The sequence below is a fragment of the Xenopus tropicalis genome, chromosome 3 (assembly GCF_000004195.4).
Source record: "Xenopus tropicalis strain Nigerian chromosome 3, UCB_Xtro_10.0, whole genome shotgun sequence".
In the NCBI taxonomy this organism is placed as follows: domain Eukaryota; kingdom Metazoa; phylum Chordata; class Amphibia; order Anura; family Pipidae; genus Xenopus; species Xenopus tropicalis.
The window spans coordinates 53,637,774-53,664,552 of record NC_030679.2 but is presented as its reverse complement, the minus strand read 5'-3'; the positions used below and the strand labels follow the sequence as shown (position 1 = coordinate 53,664,552).

Genomic DNA, 26,779 nt, shown 5'->3' with positions numbered 1-26,779 from the left:
TTTTTAAGAACCACTGGTTGCTGAGTTATTGTGAGCAGCAAAAGTTTATGAGAAAGTAAGATGTCTCTCCAACATTTCATTTAGGGCAAACAACTGTCAAGTTCTGATCTGAATAGCATTGCACCAGCAATAACTTGTTGCTTCAGACAGTTCTAAATTATAAGGTTCCATATGGCGGCTCTGGCTTGGCTTTGCCCCTTAAGCACAAAGCATATTTTTAGTAATTCATGACCAATAGATTGCTTTGTATTCTCATAATCTTAATTGAAACAAAAGAGCGTCTACAGTATGTTCCAGCACAAAGCAAGCATTTCCAAACTGAATGTAAAAAGTACAGTGCAGTACATAAATCTCTTAATAAAGCAGTGCTCATGCTTAAATTATGTTCTATAATTATTTACTGTAATTTAAGATACATTCACTTTTTAAAAAAAATTTCATTTAAAAATGAGGTAAACTGGAACATAAATAAATGGACCAATAAAACCGGTAACCACAATCATGTTTGAGCAGGTACCTGCTCAAATAGGAAACTTTAAGTGCATTAAATAGTAGTATAATTACTGTAAGGAAACCACCCTCCTTGACCCCAAAAGTTAACAACCCCTTTAAAGCGCATGTGTAAAGTCTACAAAGATCAGATACAGTATAGGAACATGAGTTATTTAAATGCTACAGGGACAGAAACAATGAAAACTGAGTAAATGACTGGGGTCAGTGTGGGTTAGGTGTTAGTATTTTGACTAATCAATCAATTTTGATGTGACTGCGTTCTTTTTTCGCGACCGCGCCCAATTTGATGCATGAAAAAAAAATTCAGTGTGACTAATTTTTACGCTGTGAATTTTCACGGAAGTTTCCCAAAACAATTCACCAATGGTGAAATGCGGAAATTCGCTGTGAATCCATGCCTGCCATAAAAATTCGCTCATCACTACTCATAACTAAATATGTTATATTAAAAATCTAAATCTGTAACCATAATATAACCTTAACTTCTAAATTGTTTTTACACATACAAATAGCTAACTAAGATGTAAGACAAAGATGTTTCTCAGAGCATTGCATCAAACTTATGGAGGAATGCAATAAAATTAATTTATGAAAAATGTGCGCAGTACAAACAATTTTTCCTTTGAATTAACAAGTTTCACTTTGAACATATTTAATATAAATCTTGTGGTTTTCTTTAATATACGTCTTGCGTCACCCACCACAGGTAAAAACATTGCATGTTTTATAGTTAGCGGCTGTCTTACTGTTATTTTGTGGCAAAAAAAAAAAGAAAAATACTCAACTTTTAAGTAGATTGTAAAACAAGTTTATACATTGCTTTATGGCATCATCAGTCTCTGCCTCACTAAAGCTTATAATCTAAGATCCTGATCACCTTCATACAACACTTTAAGGGGGGAACCTGGAGGAAACGCACAGTGTGAACAACAAACTGCCTAATAATAGTGCCTAAAATACTCACACTCCGATAGTTAGTCTGAAAAGTGTCTTTTGTGTTTTTTGTTGACAAAACTTGCCAAACTTGAGTATGTTCTTATTTATCAAAAAATTCAATACTCAACTGATGAAAAATTATGCAAAAAAACCCTGTAATTTAGCTATTAATTATCTTCAAATTTAAAAAAAAATTTGAATGTTACCTTATTTATTAAAAAATCAGAATAAAAAATGTGATTGAATAAAACTGTAAAAAAAACTTAAATACCTTAAATTTGTAATTTTTGTGTAATTTGAATGGGTCTCAATGCTAAAAAAAAAAAATGTCAAAAAACTAAAAAACTGACTAAATAGGTAAATTTTAACTAGGACAGCTCTCATTGACTTCTACATGCCCTTGCAAGCTCTCTTCTTGATCTTCTCTTGGAGATTGACACAGGAGTAAGTGACCTGGTTTCAACTGAGTGTACTTGATATTGGCAATTAAGAGAAACAACTTTTCAATTTTCATAAAAAATGTTTTGAAAAAAATGATCAAAAGCAGTATCTGTCTAGCACACCTGGTTCTCACTTCTGAAACAATGTTGCAAGCTGACTACTGATTAAAATACCTGGAACAAAACTGAGTCCTGTTTTATATATATATTGTGACACTTGAGCCTACAGACAGTGTCTTAGGGCTGCTTCCCACAGTCTTTTAGGGTACACAAAGCAGTCACAGAAGTTGGTCTCTTAAAGGCAAGTGCCTGCAGTTTATTTTGTTACAAAACTTCAGTAACAAACACAAAATAAGAACAAGAAAATAAACCCTTGCACCAGAGCGCTGGCTAAACACAGTTGGCAGCCTAACTACAGTTAAGTGGGAGTTGAAAAAGCCTCCGAAAAAAAAGTAAACAAAATCATGACAATCACAGATCATTAGTACCTTTCCCATGCAGTGCAGCTCCTGCTACCTGTGTAGTGGGGAAGAGAGCTCCCCCTCCCCACACTGGAGTATTTTTAAAAGGCTGTCAGCTGCAGCAATTACCTTGCTGCTAAGGTCTGTATTAAAGGGCTGGGTTTGTGATTTCATGTTCCAGGCTACCCACTATGCAAAGCTAGACAAATAATTGCTAATTTATTAAAGTGTGAAATTGGAGCTAATTTCACCACTTTCTTTTAAGGCATACACGTAGCAATTTTCGATCTTTCACCAATGGTCGCACTAAAGATCATTCCCACACTCCACTGAAGTTCAGGGCTGAATCGTCAGATACGAAGGAAGAAACAATAGAAATTCTACCTCCTTCTGCCGATTCAGCCCTGAATGTAGATTTTGCTAGGGCACCATTGATCAAAATCTTTTAACCTGGCCAACCGACCGATATTCGCAGCCTTTTGCGATATCGGTCGCCTCGATGAGCCGCCATACACGCACTGAATATCGTATTAAATGAGGTTTCGTACCATGTCACCGGTGTGTGTATGGCCAGCTTTAGAGTTAACCATTTTATAAGTACACTTCTAAAAATCCCATAGAAATGAAACTAGTGGTGGAATAATTACTGTGGTAACTCTTACTGAGCAGAGAACTAGATGGAGCCTGATTTAGAGACTGTTTATTTAGTGTTGGTCCTCTTGTCTTTGGTTTCTAAGTTATGAATTCACTGTGACCAAAGCTTTGTACTTGCATTTCCATAAAATGCAGCTATTTTGCCAAGTGACCCTAGGAGATTAACATTGCACCACAGGACCTGCTAATTATTTTAGAATTCCAAGTGTGTGAACATTATGTTACATTTCAACCTTCATGGAAACGCTTTATTTGCCTGATCATACCCAGTGTTATCCCCTCAAGCTTGTGGCTAACGCTCAGAAGTCAGATGTTATCAGGTGTTACACCTACAGAACTAGCTACAGTCACAGTTAAAATCGGTAGATTTATACTGATACGTTTACTGACAATTATTGTAAAGGGATTTCAGTATATGCCTATAGGGTGGGGGGTTTAGTGTTTTGCCACATAATCCCAGCAGAAGAATGAAGTCAAATCTTAAAGGGTCATTATACCTTCATTTGTATTTTTCCTTTCTACAATATTTTCCTAACTAGAATGTTAAAATCTGAGTATATGAATTGTCTCTCCAGCATTGATCCTCAGCTTATATAAAGGTTTTACTAACTTATTCACTTTTTTTCCCTATTCTCTACTGTGTTAGCACAATCTAATTTTAACCATGCCCAAAGTCTCTTGTAATGTTATCAGGACTGCTCCTCTTATGAAGCAAGGTGAGAACTTTGCCTGCAGTAGGACACCAGAGGGGGGCAAAAGCAGCCTCTTGTAACGTTTTAGAGACAAATTTAAAAAGATTGTAGTTTTGCTCTCTACATTAGTGATGCACCCCTATAAGGGTATAAGGAGGTGGCATTGGAGCACTGTCCTAGTGACCAAAAAGGTGTTTTTTACTAGAAGTATACAACTGTGTAAAACTATGTTAATATCTAAGAAACCACTTAAATTTGAAAATGGAACTGCAAAAGTGTTTAGACCACCACTCAGGACCAAATCATTTTTTGGTTTTTAAAAACCACTCCTGCTGAAAAAGACACACTGCAACACTGCAGCTGTTCATCCCAATGCAACAGGATATTTGGCTGCAAGTATAAGAAAAGTCATTTTAGTACCCTCTTCTCCCTCCTGTCCCCTTCTTCTACAGCTGCACCTCCTATGCTTGTTCCCATGCTGCCAGAAGGAACACCCACAATTTTGGAACAACTGTTCTGTACCAAAGACTATTCACAAGTAATAATTGTAAACATAGTAAGATAGTAAATTATAGTTAACAACTTTATATACACTCCCAACCATGTGTGCCATTTTCAGTACTAGGGCTCTAGACTTTTTATGGTCCATATTTACATATCTTGTCATTACAATAGTAAGTAATGTATAGTCAGTAATGTTTGATATTGATTATTGTGTGGCAACCTTGACTTCAGACAAATCAGACATGGATAAATATAGGGCTAATTTTACTACAAAAGATAGCTTCTGGGCAATACTATTCTTGGATAGCTGTTAGGACCTGACGTTCTTATTGATCATAGCTCTGTTCGATATATAAAATGGTCCAGTTTTATTAACTGCTGGAATGCTTCCAACCAAATTGTTCCAAGTACAGGGTACAAAGTAAATTACATAACTTTGCTGGAGCAATGTTAGTATGCTTTAAAGAGTAAAAGAAAACAAATACATGCATAGAAGTTAATTAGCAAATACTATTTCCAAAACATCCTATCTATTCCTTTTTAAACACATATAGTAATAATCCCAACTAAAGCATCACATTTCAACTAACAAGGGCTTAGTGACCCTTGGTGCCACAGTTCATATGTATTTCAAGTTGAAAAATAGTATTCTTTAACATTCATTGTTTTAAGAATGTTTTGTCTTGGATTTTTTTTAAATACAGAGACAGATATAAAGTCTAGCAACATAAAAATCCCAAAGGAATTTTAAGCTAGGCACCAATTAAACCAGACTGACGCTGCTTAGGCATTTGGATAAGAGTATTAAATATGTAAAATGACATGCATTCAACGCGTTAGTACAGTGCCAGACAGGGTCATTAAATGTGTTCCATGGTCCTTATAAGAATTAATATTATAGGGAATAATAAATAATGAATGATTTATAAGGTTAGAGTTTTAGAAAGCAGTTCCAAAATACAAAAGAATAAGCTGATCTGCCAAGTAATTTGTTTGTTGTACGCATTTAAGGGTAAAAATATTAGGTATGATTGTTATATAATCTGTATATTATAAAAGCTAGACTGAGCAAAATCATGAATTCAGTGTTTACTACCCTGAATGTGTTTTGCATTGTATGTAAGTACAGGTCAGGATCTGTGACCAGTAATCGTATCTATAAAGCATGCAATCTCAGCTGGAGAATTTAGACCAGGATTTAAATGTTTCTGGTCTTTACTACCCTTACCAAACCAGTTATTGTCCTTGGCTATTTCCATTCATTGCAATAAAACTTTTCAGCCAGTATTGCCATTTTGTTTTTAACTGAATGGAAAGCAGCCTGGGTGGTTTCATGTATCATCAACCTTATCTCTTAAGGTTGCTATTTACTGGCATGGATAGTGCATAATGGCCCATCCATTGTATGGCTACATTTCCATTAAGCAGCTTCCTTCACTTCCTCATGTATAAATGCACCATACACAGATAGATACAGTACGGTACATGAGAAGATAAAAATTAAAGCAAAAGCTAAAACTCAGTTTTTCAACACTGTCTACGCAGTTCCTATAAGAATACAACGCAGAACAGTTACTAAACTGACTAAACTGCTCAATATCTATAGTACATGGATCTCAGTTGTGATTCTTCTATGGATCAGAGCAGTCAGTTGTGATAACCCTATGGATCAGAGCAGTCAGGATTAGTGATGAACGAAATTTTTTGCCAGGCATGGTTTCACAGTGAATTTCTGTGTTTCGCCATTGGCAGATATTTTTGGGAAATGGGCGTAAAAATTTTCAGTGGATAAAGTTGATGCACATCAAAAAAATTTCAACAATTTTTAGATGCGTGCGACAATTTTTGTTTTATGCTTGTCATTTTCGTGTTTCACAACTTTTTCACCATTTTGCAAATCTTTTCAAAGATTCACTCATTTTTCAGTGAAGCAAAACAGGACAGATTCGTTCATCACTAGTCAGAATCTCTTTCGTATAAATAGGTTTCAGCATCCCCAGGTTTGAAGTAATATCACAGTTATAATATAATATAAACAGGTGTAATACAAGTCATTTTTTTTTTACTAAAATCATTTTAAACCTCTGGTCTGTGACAATATTTTGTATTAAATGATATACAAAATATTCAGTAGCTTAATAAAAGGGGATTATTAGATGATTACAAAGACATGTGATCTAGAAGATGGATGGGATGAAAACTCCCTGGATTATATTAGTTTTAGACAAAATGTTTAGATGCTTAATATATATCCTTGTGACTTTGAGAGAAAGATAGCAAGAGAAGAGACATTGTTAAGTGCTGTAGGTCCCATAAAGTGCATAAGTAGCATATGGTCACATGTGCCTACATCACCCTAGTCCATACATCAAGAACAGTCTAGAATCCAGGGCAGACATTGTTCATTGGCTGAATCTGTACCAATGAATTCAGATTTACAAATCATTTTCCACATTACTAATGACTCATAGCAAAGTTAAATGTTTTATAGATCCAATAAGTCCCACATAGATGACCATGACAGAACATGACAGAAGCAATTATGTTTCCAGTGCATTGAGTTTAACTTAATTTAACTTGACCCGATTGAAGTATATAAAAGAATGCCATTTTTAAATTAGTAATTCTGAAACACATACATAAGCAAGGTGGTATAGTGAGCAGCATTGCTGTCTTGCGGCTTTGGGGTTATAGGTTCTGATTTCCAGGTAGTTTGTACATAGCTTGATTGGATTTCCTATAGGACCAATTCTGTAATCCAAGCTGGTATTGTTTCTGTAGTTGGTACAACACACAGACATGCACATCTAAAGCTTTCCACATGCATTATAGCCAAGGTTCTGACATTGCAAGAAAGAATAGGAAAAGCTTTAATATCTGGAATGGCTTGCACATGGCATAACCTTCATACAACAACTAGGGTAAAGCACCTTAAAGCACAAAATCAGAATCCTTTGAGTCATTATTATAAATATAAAATATTTTCTGTGCAGAGAGGTGGATATTAGGAGGTTTGGTTTGGGATGGTTTGGGAAAGTGGGAGTTTTTTTCAGTTTGTTGGTGCAACACAAAAGGACTAATTCACTAAAGAGGTACAAAGTACAAAAAAAAGCAAGGACAAAATAGGTAATTTTTGCCAGCAATATTCTGTGCCTCTGTCAGAGAAGGCTGTGCACGAATTTGTATGTGACTGTAATTAGTCTGCAGTCAGGGCTTGTTGGCGCTGGGCGTTATTTCACCAGGTATTATGTACATGCCAGACACAAGGTGCAGTGGGAGCCATGTGCTTACCTCCTGACTAACACAGAAAAGCTTCTCTGTACAGGGAACTGAAGCCATATATATGTGAATGTGCTTTGCACTTGTGCCTGCCAATAATCAGTGAGCCCCTAGTTTTGCCCTAGCAGCATTCCAAGCCAGCACAGCACATGCCCTCAGATGAAACATGCTGACATAAAGGGAGACGCTCTGTTCCTGGCATGGCCTTCCTCTCTGTACCTGGCATGGCCTGCAGCTTTACACTCATTTCCCTTCATGGCATTTTCTCAGAATTGTAACATTTATGTGATTTCAGGAGCCGAAGGATTGTGAGCTAAAGGGCCACTCCCTTGGTCCAGCGTGAGGAATGGAGCTTGTCGGAGCTTGCACAGAAGGAGGCTCGCCAGACGGAGTCCCCTCCCACCCATTCTTCTTCTTATACATCAGCAGCGGCAGCCGAAGAACATGTGCGCACCTCGTCACTGCTACACTGGCAACAACACAGCAGCCCTGAAGCCCAAGCGCCCCCAGCAGCTCCGCACCCCCACACCTGCACGGCCCGGCGCCTCCCTCCGTACCCACTAAGGTAAGGCTGCCGGCAAGCAGGGATAACGGGACCGGTTATAAGGGATTGCATTGGGAGGGGCTTAGAGCATCCCCGGCATTGCGGAGCTCCCTGCTGCTCACCGGTTTGTATCATGGCATGTATGTGCTGCGGGGGTGTCGGGGTGACGAGCAAACTGGTTATTGCGTATATTAATGATAGTGTATGAAGTGTGAGCTCTGGTACATAAGTGCGTGTAGTGGCGGCACCGCATGGCGTGGGGTAGGGGATTTACACATCGCGTCGCTTCCTCAGACACCTATCGCTGCGCTCACGCTGCGGCCTGCCGTTCCACTCCGAAGCCCACAATGCCTAGGTGTCACACTCAGTCTAACAATCGCATGATTGTCGCTGGTAGCAGGACAGTTCTGAGGCTGTGGGGCTGTGCCTGGTGGGCTTTGCATCATGCCTATTACCGTTACTTACTAGCCTGCTTCTGTCAGCATCACTATAGGCCTGATATCTCATCTGAAAACTCATTATACAGAAAGCTCCAAAATCCAGCAACACCATTTTCACTTCTTTTTTTTGCTCCTCTGATTTCCTTGTCTTGGAAATAATTAACCAGTGCCCTATGCTTAGTGGTAACTTTACTGCATACTGTACTTCCTTTGGTCACAATGTTTTTTTTAATGTTTTTAGTAGCCTCAGTATGTTGATCCAAATTACTTTTTACCAAGGAAAATCCAGGGTCCAGTCTACCCAGACAGTAGATCCCATTGACACAGCAAATAGGGCACACTGTATTATGACCTGACCCTTGCCATATGCATATTACTGAAGATGTATTTGTTTCTTTTCAGTTTATTTCCAACCTGCACATATGAAGTTTGAAGCAGTGCCTGAAATCTTGCTGCCACCATCATTCCCTATTGGCCTGCCAGTAAATCTTGTTAGGGCACTGCAAGCCTAATCTGTTAAGCTGACAGGCTGGATGATGGGATGAATGTTCTGCAGCATTATATATATGTATGGAGACCTGGTCTGCCTTTCAGTGCACTAATACTATAAACAAAGCTGGCTATGACAATTGGAATTTATGTATAGTTTTTATTTTGTACTGGGCCTGGGCCATACAAGAAGCTTCAGTGACTCATGTAGATAGCTTTCTCATTGCTTTCTTAAGACCCCCTACCTCCATTTTAGGTATGGTAGAGATAACCTCACCAGGCGGTTTCTGCTGGTGCACCAATGCCAAGTATTGCTTGTATCTCTTCCTTAATACCCTGCGCTCCTGTCCCAAAGCTGCCTTTCATTTTCCACCAATGTCACCCTGAGCTGCTTTTCTTCCATCATATAATTATTGGGAAAACCCCTTTTTTATTGTTAGATAGAACTTTCATTATGTTTTAGATTAAGCTGTTCTAAGCAAATATTCAGTCCATTTTTTTTTGTATGGTTTAGGAATTATTAGCCTTCCGATTTTGCTTTTTTTGTGCTTATTGACTCTGAGGTGTAAATGTTGGTGTTAATGTGATATGTTATGCCTTATTTTTATAACCATGACCATGTCCATCTTCCATTCTTGCTTGTCAACTCCTGCCTGGTTGCTAAGGAGACTAAACCCTAGCAAGCAGGTTGCACTTTAAATTCCAAGAGTGAGATCTGGACAACAAAACACAAATAATCATAAAAAAGAAGACTAATTGCAATTTGTTTTAAAAAGTTACTATTTACCACACGAAAAGTGCATTTTAACGTCAAATACCACTTATGATTATCTCTGATTAAGCGGTTTCTTCAGTATATATATATATATATGTTTATATATGTTTAGAGCACAAAGTGCTCAACACAAGCTTTGAACAGGCATTCTGACTGAATACATTTCAGACAATAAGAAAATGGCAGAAAGTATTATTTAAAGTTCTGAAAATACTTTACTTGGCAGCAGCTACAAACTACTACAGTACGTAATCCTTTACAAGGCTAGATATCCTGTTCCTGGGGTGTTGTTTTGAAATGCTGAATTAAAGATAGTACACTGATCACAATAACAATGTCTGTAACGCTACTGGGAATATAGTGCTTTTGCTCCTTGGTTTGCTTTTTTTTCTTCATGAAATAAAATAATTTGTGTTCCATAGTAACAGGGAAAAATAAACATTTTAGAGTGTGAAACATAACCCCATATGTAATAAATGGTGCTCATTTTGCCTAGGTGCAGTAACCCATAGCAAACAATATGATATTTTCTTCCAAATGGGTGAAAGTAATTGCTAGCTATTTCATAGATGCATATACAATTGCTAGTAATTGCCAATAATTGCTACCTGTCTTTTAGACACATATACAAGACATAGATCTTTAGCCTTTAAAATGACTGACAGACATTGAACACTCATTAGAGCTATATCCCACAGACTTCCTTCTCTTAGCAAGAGATGAGGAAGTTAATTTGGGGCTTCCTTTGAAAGTTTTTGCTGCTTTTCTGCTGAAATAAATTACTTAAAGGCATTTGCTGGAGTATAGAGGTGTGCTTCTCCCAATACAAGGTATAGCTGGAAGTTAATTTGGGGCAAGTCATGAAGATTTGGGATCCACAAATGATTTGAATTTTTTGTTTTGTTTTGAATTTGTATTTGTTTTGAATAATAATATACTTTTGAATAATATTAAGCAAGCAGACATTCTTTGTAAACTGTTAGGTAAAATACCTTCTTACAATTATGATTCCAGTCTTTGGTAATGGCTTCTTAGCATTCCTTCTATACTAAAATCCAGAGGAGGGAGACATTACATCCCAAAGTTCAGGTGAGTTACATGACTGATCGCTAACATCACTGCTGGTTGCTTTGCCACCCGTCAGTTAGTTAGATTGCAGGACCAAGGGGGTCGGCGACTCCATTTGTCCAGAGGCTCAAAAGATATTAAACGGTCAACCATGCAGACCTTTTGTGATTACTTTTGTGCTTTTTAAAGGGTTTAAATAGGCTATGGATAGAAATGAATGTGGTCTGATCATTTTTACTTTTAGAACTCAGAGGGGGGGGGGGGGTCATTTATAAAGGCTAGGATTGGTTTCCATGGGTTACTGCCCAGGTGCAAATGTGCCCAGTCTTTATAAATGACCCCCAGGGATTCTGTTTTTATGTTATATTTTGCATGCCCTAAGAGAAATGGTAAGCGCTGTACAGTGCTTGCATATTGACGTCAAAGTGAGCTGAGCGGCAGGGACATGAGCAGCTGTCCAAACTATGATGTCTCCAGTGATGTCACAGGGACATTCCCGCCATGAGTGGCTTCATGGGTGCAAATGACAAGGAGCAAACTCTGCTCACAGTAGCTAGTTCCTTACATAGTCCTCATTGTGGTCCCAGCTAATGCAGTAGGATAGCATTCTACTAACCCTACCTGACCTTCTCTAATAGTGACTTTGTGATTAATCCATCTCTCCTCACTCTGATTGCTTTCTGTGCATTAAACACTTTGCAAAAGTGATATTGAAATATAAAAAACAATAATTTTATACATTTTATAAAAAAAATTGTGAAGTACAAGGACACAAGTGAGCTTTATGCAAAGTTAGTGAAAAATACCCCCTTATACTGGAGGAGTGGATAGAGGAGCTGCCCTCTGTAGAGCTGAAACAGCACAGACAGTGTTTGAGTATCCCATGTCTGATAAGCCTCTTTACAGAGTGCAGCTTTTCGAGTGCTCAGAAAATGAGGATAATCAAAAGATAAACAAAGCCCGGCTGTTTAGTTACCATTTAATTCCATTAAAAATATTACTTTGCTGTGTTGGTAACAGAATGAGTGGCCTTCCAGTCAATGGAGAAAAACAATGGAAAAAAATGCAAACCTTAATTTCTCTTCATATCTTTTTTTTTAGTTATGTCAGTTTAGTAAATGAAAGATTCCCAGGTTATTTAAACATATTTTTGCAATTTATCACAGTTTACTCCTAGGTATTACCCATTAACGTTAAATAAGATTAGTGTTTAGTAAAGTTGCCACACACATTTGTTCAAACACTTCTGACAAATTTGTATGGTGACAAGTCATTGTGTGGGTCCCTAAACAGGTTTTCCTGAAGTATCAAACTCTGTAAAGTTGAACTGTAAAACCAGGTTGGCTGTTGTTTATCATTTGAGTATATAAGTAACCATAAAATCCTTTGACTAATTTGTTCATATTCTGAGTAAGAGGGCTTCATATCTGTACAAAAAAATATTTGGGGACAATATTGTAAATGTCATTAGTACAAAAGGGAGTGGATAATGTAAAAGAGTTGGGGAAAAAAGATGACTTTGTACATTGGTGCTTTTTGCCCCTATGTTTTACCAATGAGCAATAAAATAATTAAATGTGCAAAAAAATGGTAGAAAAACAGAAATATCAGTTCACTTCTTTGAATGGGAAAAGACAATTGTGTTAAAATAAACGCAGCTCTGAATAAGGCATTTTCTGTGAAGTGATATCTGTGATGTGCCACTCTAAAAATAGCTGCAGCTCTGATGCAGTGTTTGCTGAGTGTTTGTTATAATCATTATTATTCATTCAAAATTGTAGTTTAGAGACCGATAAAGTAAGATGACTGATTCTCTTTCCACAGCGCAGGTCCAATGTCCAGGCAACTGATTAGGGCAGGCAACACATGGGAGTCAGGACAGGCAAAGGACTCATGGATAGGAGGGGGGGGGTCTATGGTGTCAATAATAAACCTATCCGTGTCTATTGGTGGTAGAGTACTAAGTGGTAAAGTATGAATTTTGCACGACTTGGCATGCATACTTGGATCGCCTTTGGAATCCATGGTGTCTAGTGGATATTTTGCTGTTTTTATTTTTAAATTGACAAATTATCACCTGCCCAAAAGTATGTGAAATATCACGATTGGGTGCTTATTGCCCACTTATATGCTTCTGATTCAGTTCCATCGGGTAGGGTGCTTTGGCATGTACCAAGTGTTTTGATTTATCTACCATAGCCCATAAAGAGGTTTTTATTAATAACTTGTCTTGTTTGGGTTTTTGACTTGCAGTCAATATGCAGATACTTATCCAATAGTGTAGTTTATATATTGATTTATGTTAATGCTCATTTATTTCAGTGTCCCTTTTTTATGCTGTTAACACGCGTAAGTTTCCAGCTCTGCCAACCTTTAAGCAGACATAGTTATATATAAGGTTATACATAAGGACATAGTTATACAGATGGAATATGCGTTACAGTACAATAAGAAATCTATATATACATGCCTTGACCTAATTTTGCCAGAATATAGGAAAATTGCAACAGTCTCCTCTGCCCAAATACCATGCCGGTATCTCCACAATCCCCCTTCAACCTACCTTCAAACAACCTTCGACCAAAACGATTTTGTGTGTACTTTGTCTAACCTATGTTTTTTTAATATCTGGTCTAGAATGTCTGCATTGTGGGAAATGTTTTTGAAATGCATGAATGGTTTTCTGACACTGAAGGGTGAGGTTGATAGTAATCTGTCTTCTGACTCTTGTTAAACTAAGATGATGATCCCATATAAAAATTTTCCCCCAGGGAATAGACAGTGGTGTAGTTTAGATTACAGACATCTGATTAAAATAAGAGTATCCAAATATTAACTTTTAAAAAGAAGCTTTCTTTATGGAATGTCTGTAAAGTGCTGTGTAAATGTGCCAGCACCATATACTGTATATATATAAAGGTCGCCTGAACTTTTAGGTAACTGACTTTATTCATGTATTAGGTACAGTATGCAATATTGCATACCTCCCAACATTTGAATAATGTAAAGAGAGATCAAAAGAAATGGTGCAAGCGAGGCGAAACTGTTTTTGCCCATGCCCGTTTTTGCGACCACTCCCCCTCAATACTACTCCCATTTTACTAAATTGCAGGCGCGGATCGCGTTCAATCATGCCTCTATGTGTGGCACGTTAGTTTTATGTCTTTAGTTGTGCAGCGCGTGCATTCATGTACTGAATTGGCGGTGCTTGCCGGCTCAGTGGAACGCCGGCGGTCCAGTCCCATGCTTTTCGCGGCCCGGCGGTTGGGGACCTCTGCCCTAAGTGACCTGTTTAGCTTATTAGTTACAATAGTATCTAAGTGAAGGTGTAGCTTGTTAAGTTTTCTTGGCTCTCTGCCAAAATCTACTTATCTAATTAAGTTTGAGAAACATTGTATCTTTTTTAGCGTTCAGTGCAGTAGAAGGGAAATGAGGGACTTTTCAGTAAGAATCCAGGACTGCGGGCTGAGCTGTTAAAATCGGGACTGTCCCGCGAAAATCAGAATAGTTGGGAGGTATGTGGTTAGATCCCCAGTTTCTATGCCAATGGCCAGTGATAGCTTATTTACACCTATGGATAAAATATACAGGTACCTAGTTTAGTTTATGATATACAGTATTAAATTAATGGTTAATGAAAAGTTTAGACTTGAAAAACTGACCATAAGTAGTCATAAGCCAGGGTTTCCACTACAGACATACCGAAAGAAATACAAAATAGTAGAAAATATTTTTACTGGATTATGTGGCACAGTAGTAGCTCAGCTGCATGGGATTCTTTGCCTTTCTGGTGTATGGGATGTGTTTAAAAACACAATGGTAATGGGGTTTGTGGGGACAGTTTCTATGCTTTGTGGGTGCTAGAATGCTAGAGCTTATTTTTAATTAAATAAATGACAGACATTGCTACCATTACATACGTGCAGAGCAGAAGAACTACTGATAAGTTATATGACATCTTAAGCTAGCCACATAGAAAGCAGCTTTGACTGTCAACTCTTTCACTCCAGACTGAGTTGAATTATCTGCCTGTATATACTGCCTATACTGTATATAGGACCAAAGTGAAGACCTGCCCTACCAATATCTACTCAGTCCTGGACCATAGGTATTCAGCTGGTTTGATGTATCAGACTACAGCCTTGGTGACAAAATAGGTCAAAGATCTGTTTGCTGACCTCATCAAACAAACACATCTTCGAATGAATGAATCAGACTAGAGGAATGCAATTAATAAACCTGACAGAGAAAGAAGCAGTGAGTTTAAAGTTAGAATGTTAAATGTAAGAGAAGAATTATGGCTGACAATTTGGCCATGCAGCTGGTTTATACAGACTCTGTGCTGTTCTAACCATGCCAACAATCCAACATGTGCCACTACATCATCTGTCCCATGAAAACCTGGATAGTTAGTAGGTATAGATGAGGAGTCATGACTCTCAGCCATGTTAAAAAGATTTATTGGACTACATTTTATATATAATTAATAATCTATGGGTATATTTTCTGTAAATCCTATGGTGACAGTAACTAAGGGGCATATTTATCAAAGTGTGAAATTAGAGTTTACGACAGTAAAATATGGGATTTTCAGGGGTAAAATGGGTAAAAGTTGGGGTAAAAGTACTCCTCTAAAAAACCCATAGGAATGAATGGAGAGTGGTGGGGTTTTACTTTGTGATTTGGATACTAAGGTAAAATTAATACCTCATGTTTTTAGGGAAACTACCTCTATCTGATGTAAGTGAAGCATCAGCTGAATAGGAGTAGCTTGTTTGGAGGCAGGCCATTACAGCTGACATACTATTTCACCACAACAGGCTGAATCAGTGTCAGTCTATTAACTGTTATTCACTTCTGTCACCAATGCACTGTTACTGCCATATGTGGTGGCACATGATGCCTGTCATGTTATGTGGCATTTCTGCACATTTTTTTAATTATGAATACACTGCTGTTGTGTCACATGACCAACCTGGTCCCAATGCAGAAAATAATCTATAATATACTCTTGTACCCCTGCTGCAGACTTTCACCTTGTACTGCGCCTTCAAAAGGTTAGTAACGTTTATTGCCCACTTTGTGTTCCTTGTTAACAGCAGCCACATACTGTAATTCTTCAAACCACTGGCATACATAAAAGAACATCGTTGGGATGTAGCCATGAGGGAATCTTTCATGATACATGTTTAATTGGCGAAAATATAGCCACAGAATTTTAGGGAGCTAAAAATAATCCAACAGTGTCTCTGTGATATATTTGTCTAACAACTGAAAATTCGGAATGGAATAGAGATTCACATACACATACTAGCTTTGGTGCAGAGACTTAATAAGTTTCACTCCCTTTTGTCATAAAATAGCTTTGGTGTACTTGCTTGCATAATTATATGCCATGCGGCAATGTTCTGCATCAAATGGAAGCAGAATAAGTTTAGCTCACACCCTGTGACTTAAGCAGTGTTTAAAAATTAGAGAAGATTACTGGGATATAAAGAGTGCTAAACCTTAAAACCTTTGGATGCCTTCACACTGCTAAGTCAGTGCTGGTAGCTACAATATATTGCCATAGCTACAGTATAAGGCATATAAAACAATCAAGACTTCTCTTTCACCCTAATCCTCTATGGATTGTGGTCACATGATGTAAATACCACTTTTTGGCCCTTTGGCATACTTCTAAAGCTTTGAATGGCAGCTTTGAAGTTGCCTCTGTCTATCATGTGGTAAGATATGTTTCATTATTTATAATACTTTGTCTTCACAAATTACATTTCCTTTTCTATATTTTTTTGAAGCAGGGTTTGGGATTTTTTGTTCATTTTTGGTTAAACAGTGCACAAAATATATTAATCTGTAAAAAGCTGAACTAAATACATAAAAAAAAAGTAACATTTTCAGCGTATCCCTTTACTATATCATGCACCTCTTATTTGGGATTCTGTCTGTTAACAGCATTGATACTTTGTCTCTCTCTTGGCTACCCAGTGTATCATTTTGTTGTGTAAAAGGTTTATGTTATGTATCCACTGCATATAACACTTTATTGGTTTTATTTATGTGACACTATTTTGCATTTTTCTTTTTTATTTACATATTATTTCTTCGATTTTCTTGTTTTCTTTTTGTTATGACACATTGGCTTTTTATTTATGTTAGCTATGATGTCACTTTGGAGGGCCCACTGTTCTTTTTCCACCATAGTGAGTTTATTAGGCTTGTGTTTTTTGTGCACATTGAGGAAAGCCTTAACAAGTTCTACTTGTGATTTATATAAGTCTTAAATAGTGCGGCCTATTCATAGATATATAATATAGGCCAGGCTAAAGATGAACTCAGCACTCGCAGGACTTGATAAGAACATAAAAAATCCTTTTATTAGTGCAAAATCAACATTTCTGTCACTATAATTTCTAATAAAGATAAAGCATGAGACACCCTTTGTTGTGCTATTAATGTCCCAACAGCTTAAGTTTCTGTCTGGTTGAGCATTATAAACGTGATACCTTATAAGCACTTTTTGGCCTATTGTTTAGATATGGCGTAGTCTGTCTCATGTTCAAAGGGAAATCTGTTTCTCATGTCACTTCCAATCAATGAGCATTGCCTCTCAACTCAAACACATAAACCTGATTTAAAGGATGCATAAAGTCAAGATAATGGTTCTGTGGTGCACACCAATGCTCCTTTATTGGTGTTGTTATATACCTAGAATACATTATTCTTTTAAAGCTTTCCACTTGGAAGTTCCCATGAACAGCAGTAAGACCTGGCACAAAGTAACATTCGGGGAAGAAGTGATGCATTTCTGTTGCCGAAACCTCTGGAACCACTTTTCATCTCTAGGACCGGAGAACTGTATGTGAAAAAAAGTTTCTGAAAGGGCAACGGGTTTAGTAATAGTTTTGTAGCAGTGCTCACTGAATGTAAAGGACAGACTTAGCTTTATATATTCCTGTTTAACTTTATGTTTTTAATATAGGCCCAGCTGTTGTTCTTACTATGCACCGAGGGGCTGACCTTTGCATGCCGCACAGTTCTCACTGAGCCTTTTCATGTCACCTCCTCTTAGCTGCAGAAATCATCTTAGGACACTGCATAATAAACATGCACAGAGGGCATGCTCATGCAAATCACAATTTTTGTGTGCAATTTGCATTTCGCAAAAAAAGGAAAGACAGGCACAGCAGGGAAAAACGTAAGCGTATAGGGGAAAACATGTGTAAACAACCTTTGTAAAAAACAATGTGTGCTGCACAAACTTTATAAATGACCCTCCCTGTGTTTAAGAGATCTGGCTAATTACTTGGTCTTTATTAATATTCCTTTATTTATTTATTTTTTTGTATTGCTAAAACCAGGAAAAATCCAGGTGTACTGCTCATTCTATTTGCCTTTATGTGTAAAAAGTTCTGTCAACGCAGGTTTAATATATTACGCTGCATCCCTAAACCAGGTGCCAGTAAGATACACATAAATATTACAAAACATATTATATACTGTAAGGCAGGGTACTAATTTATTTGAGGTAATGTAATTTTGTGAGCTCAATAAATATTTTACACCTCTTTGTTAAAGATGTGCTCCACTCCAGAAAACTGCACTGGTCCGGAGTACTTCTGTGTGAGCACCACGGTCTTCTTTGCTTTTTCCTTCCCCTCGGTGGGTGTGCATGCACAGTAAAGTAAAACACGGAACTTTAAGCAAACACCCGACTGCTAGCCCATGTGTAACGTTCAAGTTAGTTAGGAACCAGTGTGCGACCGCTGGATGCAAAGTCTGACTCTTACGGTATAACAGGAACTCCCAGCCCTTCCCGGTCTTCACCGACGCCCTTTTGGGGCCCCGGAACTTTCTGCTGCGGTCCAAGCTGGGGTCCTGCAAACTTTCAGAGTTCAGACAAAAACGGGGTACCGGCAAGGCAAGGCAGAATCGTAGTCGGGGTACAGGCAAAGGTCGAGGCAGGTAGCAAGAATCGTAGTCGGGCACAGGCAAAAGGTCGAGGCAGGTAGCAGGAATCGTGGTCAGGGTACAGGCAAAGGTCAAAACCGAAAACAACAACAAAATGCTTAAGCAGGTACTGACAATAAACCAGAAGCCAGCTTGGGCAATGAAACACTGAAGGAAGGGGTTTAAATAGCAGTATTTTGGCGCCAAAACAGAAGGGAACCGGAAGAACTAAAAACCTGTACAAAGATGGCGCCCAAAGCTTCAAGGCGCGCAACTGCGCATGTCCGCGCGTCATCGCGCATGCGCAGTACCGTCGCGCCGTCCCCGCCGAACCCGGAAGCGTGGGCCCATACCAGAGCGCGTCTGCCGGCCGGCGCGAACTAAGGTAGGAGAACGCGCCGGCCCGGCAGAGCGCCTTACACCATGTCAATAGAAGAAAGAAGAAGTGGAAGAAGAAGGTTGCGATGTGGTACATATACAAAGGTATCCCGAGTGGTGCAGTTTTCTTCTAACAGGAGCACCATCCCAGGGTATCAGATAAGCTATTTTAATCACTGAGGGGTGCCTATCCCCCAGTTATTTTAACTTTCCTTCTCCTTTAAACCTATGGGTACCTTTAACACTGGATATTAGATGTATTATTGCGTCACCTCCCAAAGAAGCAGCTAGATCAAAGCAACTCAGTTGAGACCCATTAATCATCCCTAATACAAATGATAAAAAAAAAATGAGCAACAAAAGCAGATACTGTATTTAGCTTACTGTACATTTGCCATAAAAGTTTCTATGCCTAATATGGCCTTAAAGTACATTGTAAGATTTGTGGTTAGCACAGTGAATAATGTTGGTGTTTGTTATGGGTAAGCATTAAAGCCTTTCATGCAGCTGACCAATGATGTAGATGTCATATTTTACTTTGATGAACTTACTGTAACATTTGTTCCACATAAAAAGGTAATACAGTGAGAATAATGATTACATGTTTTGTTCTGGTGTAAAACATATCATTTGAGGTCATGGGAAATGTGGCTTTGAAAGCTCAAATTGTTTTTCCCACCAAAGCTTTATATACATAATGTAAGTGCCATGCTCTATATTATTTGGGAAAATGTTTGCAAAGACTCCACTTGGGTTTATTTCTTCAGATTTGCATCTTAAGGGATAATTATGATTTAATAAAATATTTATACTTTTAAACACTAACTAGAACAAGCAAGTTTCTCCCAAAACTAGGATTTTACTTGCAATTATTTTTTATAGCTCTCTGAACCAACACAAAGATTCAAGGGTCAGTGAAAGCAATTAGAAACCCAGTATGCAATATTCTTTTTAACAATTCAAGTACAATGTATAATGGGGCATTCAAAACTGAAACAACGGTTACCCTTACCAAAGCTTTATATTTTCATTATCTATATGTAATGCTCTGTAAGTTTTGGATATTTCAAAGACTTCCCTTGGGTATAATTTAGCTAAATTGCATTAAAACTGATATTTTTTGGCTTAATAAGACATGTTTTATCAAAACCTCCTTGACAATCAGAACATTTTTTTGATCAAATTGATTTATGAATTGATGCTAATAGTTTTGCCATTTCTTCAGAATGTGTTCAACTACTATGAGCATTTGAACGCAGTTGAGCTCAACCACCCAATCAATTTCTTACTTCTAGATATAAATTGTATGTGGGGGAGAAAGCAATTTGTTGGCAATTTTTTCAACAAGTAGAATTTGTTCCAGTGCAGAAAATATGTTGTTAAATATTTAACAACCCCTGCTCTGTAAAATGTACTTGTCATTAATAGGTAAAATGAACCATTGAAATAGTCACCAACCAACCAAGTTTACTAATTTTGTATTCATGTCATAACTGTTTCTGAAGACTCCTCTTTCATCTAACTGATGAAAATATTGTAGACTTTGGTGGTGGTGTTTTACATAATTCAAATAAAGTATCCAGTAGTAATCCGAAATAATGGAAATGGAAAACAGGTGGGTAAACAAAAATAGCATATACCCACAACCACAGGCTGGCACAATCTATGATTAAGTGCCCCTTAGGGCACCAAATGCAAAAAAAGCTTTTCAAGATATTTCTTTAAATAAATCTTCATTTTAACTGCATCAGGTCTTCTGTGATGGTCCAGTTTCTGTGCCAGCCTGTGGTTGAAAATTGGTGTTAGTGGTTTATGTGCCAGTATGGCTGCACACATTCTTATTATTACTGATTATACTGCTGTAGCAACACATTTATGTCAATGCAAGTTGCTTCACTTACTGTTCTGCTGAGCTGTCGCTGCCAATTGTTGAGGACTGTGGCACATGAGGAGATTAGTTACCTGCGATAAATCTGCAGTAATGCAGGCGACTAATCAACTGAAAATGATTTGCTGCTTGCATTAATGTAAATCTGTGTTGGGCAAACATAGGTGTTGTGCTTCATAGCCGGAAGTTGCTACTATTTTGACTATGCATATGTTTTTCCACTGCCTATTTACATTAATGCTGGTGGCAAAGCATTTTCAGGAGATTAGTCACCTGTGGTAGAGCAGATTTTCCATGGGCGTCTAATCTCTTTGTGAGCCATCACCCTAAATGAATGTCTTCCACTCTGTGTTTATTTTTACTGCTGTATGTCATTTGTATCCTCACTTGATCTTAGCAATTCTTGTTACTGTCTGCACAAAGCACCACCTTGTCTGATTTGTCCTGTGGCGGACTCCACAGTAGGCCCTTGGATTGTAGATAGTTTAGATCAACAGATTAGAGTTGATAAACTACTTGGATTTATGATTTTCTGATGCAAAATTTTGGGCTCATAGTGATCATCTTTTAAATTATATAATTTTCCTTTTACCCATACAAGATTTTTCATAAATATTTTTTTACTTTTAAAGTAGTAGACTGATCAAATTGAATTCATAATTAGTTGATACTGGTATCTCCATCAAATCATCAACTATATTAATACAGTTAACCTCATATATCTTTCATCTATAAATTATCCTATTTGAATTATGTTTCTGAATATTTTCTGTTTCTTTCGATGATATATCTTATATATAGTAATGTTGATGTGTAATGTTTCCTGTACATATTACTAAAAATACAGAATGGGGAGGAAGCATAAAACCCACAAAAGCGCATTGAAGAAAGACCACATTCTTCTTCCTTGAAAAGCCATGTGTTTCAGAAAATTCATTCATTAAATTGGTCCTGTTAAACCTGTTAAAGTCTACTGATCAAGTGAATGCACTGTACAGAGCCTTTAGACTGAAATGCATAAACATGCTGCATTCATTATTGACAGTGTGAAAGTCTACTGATGTAACCCAGTATAATATAACATTTGGAATATTAACTAAAAAGTCTTTCTATAAAAACATACAGAATCACACAGGTGCGAAAGAAGCATACTAACCTAGGTTTCACTTACATAACCAAAGGTTTGTAATTTATTGTGCATAATTATAGTGATAAATGTGATTATTGCTAGGTTTGGCATACCCAATTACCTGTTTATTAACAGATTAAAACAAATTGATAGATGTTCTTGGAGTTTTTAATAAAAGCTGTACTGTTAAACAAAAGTAATTATATTGGAGGTTATAGAAGCAAAATAAATATACCAATAAAATAGTTACAGTTATAGTAAAATGTATAAATACAAATTAAAAGGGGAATTAGAAAAGGGAAGTAGAGGGTGGAGATCATGAGTAAGAGGGGAGGGTGATAAGTGCTAGATAGGTACAAAAGGAGCCCAAGCTGTTCTAATTGCAAGAAGTCAAGTAGTATAAATATTGTATTACATCATAACGTTGCCAGGTAGCCTGCATTTTATAGAGTTTGCAGGAAGTTCTAACCTCATCATGATGATGTCATTTTTTTCAACAACTGTGTTCTTTACCTCTATAAATTTCAGTTCTAGTAATTACTTAGCAGAAGGGTGTTCAGCCCTTCTCAGATATGCCAATGGAACCTGGGTAATTGATAGGAATTCTTCTTTGGGTCTACTGGGTAAAGGTATTTCTGTTGTATCATAAAAAAGTCAAATCTAGGCCTCCTGAAAAGTTTTTAAAGGAGAAGGAAAGGCTAGTAAAGCATACAGGCATACTTTCAGTTGTCTCAATAGTGCCCTTAAGTCTCCCCATATTTCTCCCGTTCAGAGGATCAGAAGCCAAACAGTAAGGAAAAACGCTGAGCTGGGTAGAGAAGATTCCCATAATGCATCGCTCCTCCCCAGACTCGGCAACTTAGAACTGTAGGCGGCGCATGCGCAGAAACAGAAGGCTCCCCCTAGCATGAGACACAGGTGCTGGTAGGGGGGAGAGGCAAGGGGGACGCGAGTGGAGGTGCTGGTAGGGGGGAGAGGCAAGGGGGACGCGAGCGGAGGTGCTGGTAGGGGGGAGAGGCAAGGGGGATGCAGCTCCAGACAGTTGCTGAGGAGAGAGAGGCACAGTGAACTTAGAAGCCGGTGGCGGCGGCCACACGGGGTGGGGGGGTGCTGCTGCTGGACACAGCACACAAGCGGCAAGAGGATGCGAGCGGCGGGGGGGGCTGTTGCTAGGGTATTTTACAGGCGCTTGAGTGTAAAAGTTATGTCACAATACCTCACATATTTTAATTACTTTGTTACATCAGTGCTGCTTGTATATGCGTTGGGAACTACAACGTTCAGCAGTAAAGGCACTGTTTTATTAGTGTCTGACGATATGTACCGGCTACAGGACGCAGGGGGGAGCGGGGGGGGGCGTATGGAGGATGGTGGGGACGCATGCGCAGTGGAGATAGTGAGGAAAGCGGAGTGGGCATCCCTTGTTAAAGGTGGCGGCGCCGTTCACTGAAACAAGTATGTAGAATATAGCAGGTGTATCTCTGTAAATCTTTCATTAGGCAAGCTAGAAATATAGCTTTTTTACACAGCAATAGTAGTACTATTTAATAGTGTGGTTAATAGATTTTGACTTTCCTTCTCCTTTAAGCGTTAAGGAGGACATAATAGGGAAGGCATTAATAAATCAACTCTCTGTGTATTGAGCAAGTACAGCAAAGTGGCACTAGGAGTTAACATAAAATAATCCTTTACTGCCTATTATTAAGGTCAGCCTAATCCTAGCTTGGCATTTGCTTAGGAACGCACTACTCTTCTAATGTTTACTTTACAAAATGATTCACAAAAATTAAGGTAGTGCAGGTATTTGAAATTTTATCCTGAATGATTGGGTCCTCTGGGATTTTTCTGTAATTTAGATTTCCATACCTTAATTCTGCTAAAATGAATTTACACATTAAATAAACCCAATAGGATTATTTTGCCACCAATATAGATTCACGGTACTGAAGTACTTAAGGTACTGCTTTATTATTACAGAGAAAAAGTAACTATTTTCAAAGAACTATTTGCTTAAAATGTCTTTAATTTATGATTAATTAATTATTTTTTTTACAGGTAACCCAGGATAATGGACCTTTAAAAAGTGAATACACCAGCGCTGCATGTTTATATTTTTCAAGAAATAAAGACTGTGCTTTTTTTCCTGAAATTTAAGGTCACTGAGCTTAAACTGAGTTTACTCCCATAAAGCTTGTTAAAAGACAATATATATTCTGTACACATTGAACATCTGCAGAACCTGCTTTTTTACTTCAGATGCCTAAGAACAGTAAGGCAGCAAAGAGAGAGCTGGATGATGATTTTGTGGAATCTGTTAAAGATTTACTTTCCAATGAGGATTCTGGGGATGAAAGCTTTAAGAAGAGTGAGCTGGTGGTCAGTGATGATGTAGATAAGGACAGAGATATTGAAGAAGGTTCTGATATTGATGATGAGAGACCAGCATGGAACAGCAAACTGCAGTACATACTTGCACAGGTTGGATTTTCAGTTGGCTTGGGAAATGTTTGGAGGTTTCCCTATTTATGCCAGAAGAATGGTGGAGGTAAGAAATTAATATGGCTGCACTTTTAAACTCTGGTAAAAGACCTTCAAAATATTTCTTGAATTTTTCTTTTTTATGTGTTTTTAATTATTAGTGCTGTACAGTAGAAGTCATAAATGGGATGCATTAATATTAAGCCTCTTGTCTTGGCAGCACATTAGTGACATATTTGTTTGTGGAGGCTAAAGATGTCTCATGAGGGGGCCTGCCCCTGAAATATATTTAAATAAACATGCAAGGTTAATCCTGCTTGCAAATGACCAGTTGTTTCAGTGACTTTCTAAGAAGAGTCTAAAGATGGGCCAACATAGCCTGACCTAAAGCTAATGTTAGATTTAGTGGATTTGCTTCTGGCGTAAAAATGAACCTCCCAACTACCTCTTGCTGTTCCCACTGACATTTAAAGATACTGTGCAAAAGTGCGGGTGGAAGTGTTTGTTTTTTTTTTACCCTAAAAAAGTAAAAGTAAAAGTATTCATACATGCACTTCTGTGAGGGGTTCTCCATCCATTTGTGTTTGTGATCAGTTTGTTAAAAATGTGTTTTAGTTAGTTTTATAGAGATATAAGCAGCAGGTACTGACATCCCAGGCAGATTATATAAATTGAATTGCAGTCTATATTTACAAAAACAGCACATTATATGCAGTGAGAGGCAGTGGGCACTGAAGGCAGATACTCAGGCCCTCACACTATAACATTGGTTTGTTTCCCAGCTATGCAGTCTCATGCAGGTGCCCCTGTAACTAACTAGAAATGAACAAAACAATGACAAAAGTAAGAAAAAAAGTAAGTGCAAAACAAAAGAAATATATAAAAGCACAATTAGCTTTTTTCATGGGGGGAGAGCTAATTTAGGACTGGAGCAAGGGTAATAGGGATATTATAGATGCCAGGGTACAAAAAACTATTTAATTTCAGCTAATGATTCAGCCTTTAGAACATATACAGTGTAGTACCTGTGGGAGTGGGATGAAGTCTGCAGTAAAGTAAAGAGTGGGTGAGGTTCTTAGGTAAAGTTTACAGCTTGCAGATCCTTCTTATCAGTCTTCAATGCTACTGTCGGTTAAGAGAGCAGTGCTTTGATTGGAGAAGCCACAAGAATAAAGATCCAGTCAGGAGACAGCCGATTACAACAGAACAGGAGCTTGCAGGATTGCAAGCCAATTTCCTCAATGTTAAAGGTTCCAGATCAGTGCAGAAACAGAAACATTAGTTTTTTTTAAGGTGCCAAGCAGGTTTTGGGAGGCTAAGCCTCTCCTAGCCTCATTGAAAATCTGCCCATGTTAAAATACTGACAAATTTATGCTGCACCCACCCTAAAATCACAGATCATCTCTCTCCAAATCAGCCATAGGCAAAAAAAAAAACATGTGTAGCTTTATTAGTAACATTTTGATTAACAATGGTCTTTTGAGATGTTGTAACACAGGAGTTAGCACCAAAGGTGTGAGTAGATCTGAAATTTCCACAGCAGTTCCATCAATTGACACAGCAAATTTTGACATAATTTAAGGGCACATAAATTAGGGCACATGTGTCATTAATATAGAAAAATGCTAGAAGTGGCACCATCTGCATCTGATTCATGTTAGAGGTGCAAGGGTGCAAATTTTAGTGCATTGTCTAAAACTGTGTCAGATGTATTTCCCATCATTAATGCAATGACACTGGAATTATGGGGAAAATGTTGTATTGTCAGTAAAAATGTGTTAAATCTGTGCAAAATTGCCTTTGCCCACTGCACTTGTGGGACGTAAATTACCTCTATTGTTTATTACGTAAAACATACATATAAAAATTACAAATAAGATAACCAAGGTAACAAAGCTTGTGATTTTAAAACAAACCCACCCAGATTATTGACCAAACCTCCTTTTCTATATATTTACTGCCACCTTATACACATACTTCCATCCATTCCAATATTTAATCAGTCTTCCTAACTGGAATTAGTCAGTATATTGTTTACTTATTATTATATGTGTATGGCTAAAGGGATCTATCCCCCAAGCAGCTTTAACTTTTCAGGACACTGTGCAGTATTCCATGCCCTCTCTCCAACTACATTGTCCCCACAGAGCCTTGACTAGTT

The 26,779-nt window shown here is 37.8% G+C and overlaps 1 protein-coding gene across 2 annotated transcripts in view; it reads left to right on the top strand.

Annotated features, from left to right (window-relative positions):
- Window positions 1-7,263: 7,263 nt before the first annotated feature.
- Window positions 7,264-26,779, top strand: part of slc6a15 (solute carrier family 6 (neutral amino acid transporter), member 15) — a 32,861-nt gene continuing 13,345 nt past the window's right edge. Inside the window, exons 1-2 of one of the 2 annotated variants that reach the window (XM_004912910.4) lie at window positions 7,264-8,044; window positions 24,397-24,685. In XM_004912910.4, coding sequence (XP_004912967.1) covers window positions 24,397-24,685 — 289 coding nt within the window. In that variant the 5' untranslated portion in view covers window positions 7,264-8,044. Of the gene's footprint in view, window positions 8,045-24,195; window positions 24,686-26,779 lie in introns of both variants that reach the window. The other variant, XM_002931622.5, reaches the window with a different exon arrangement.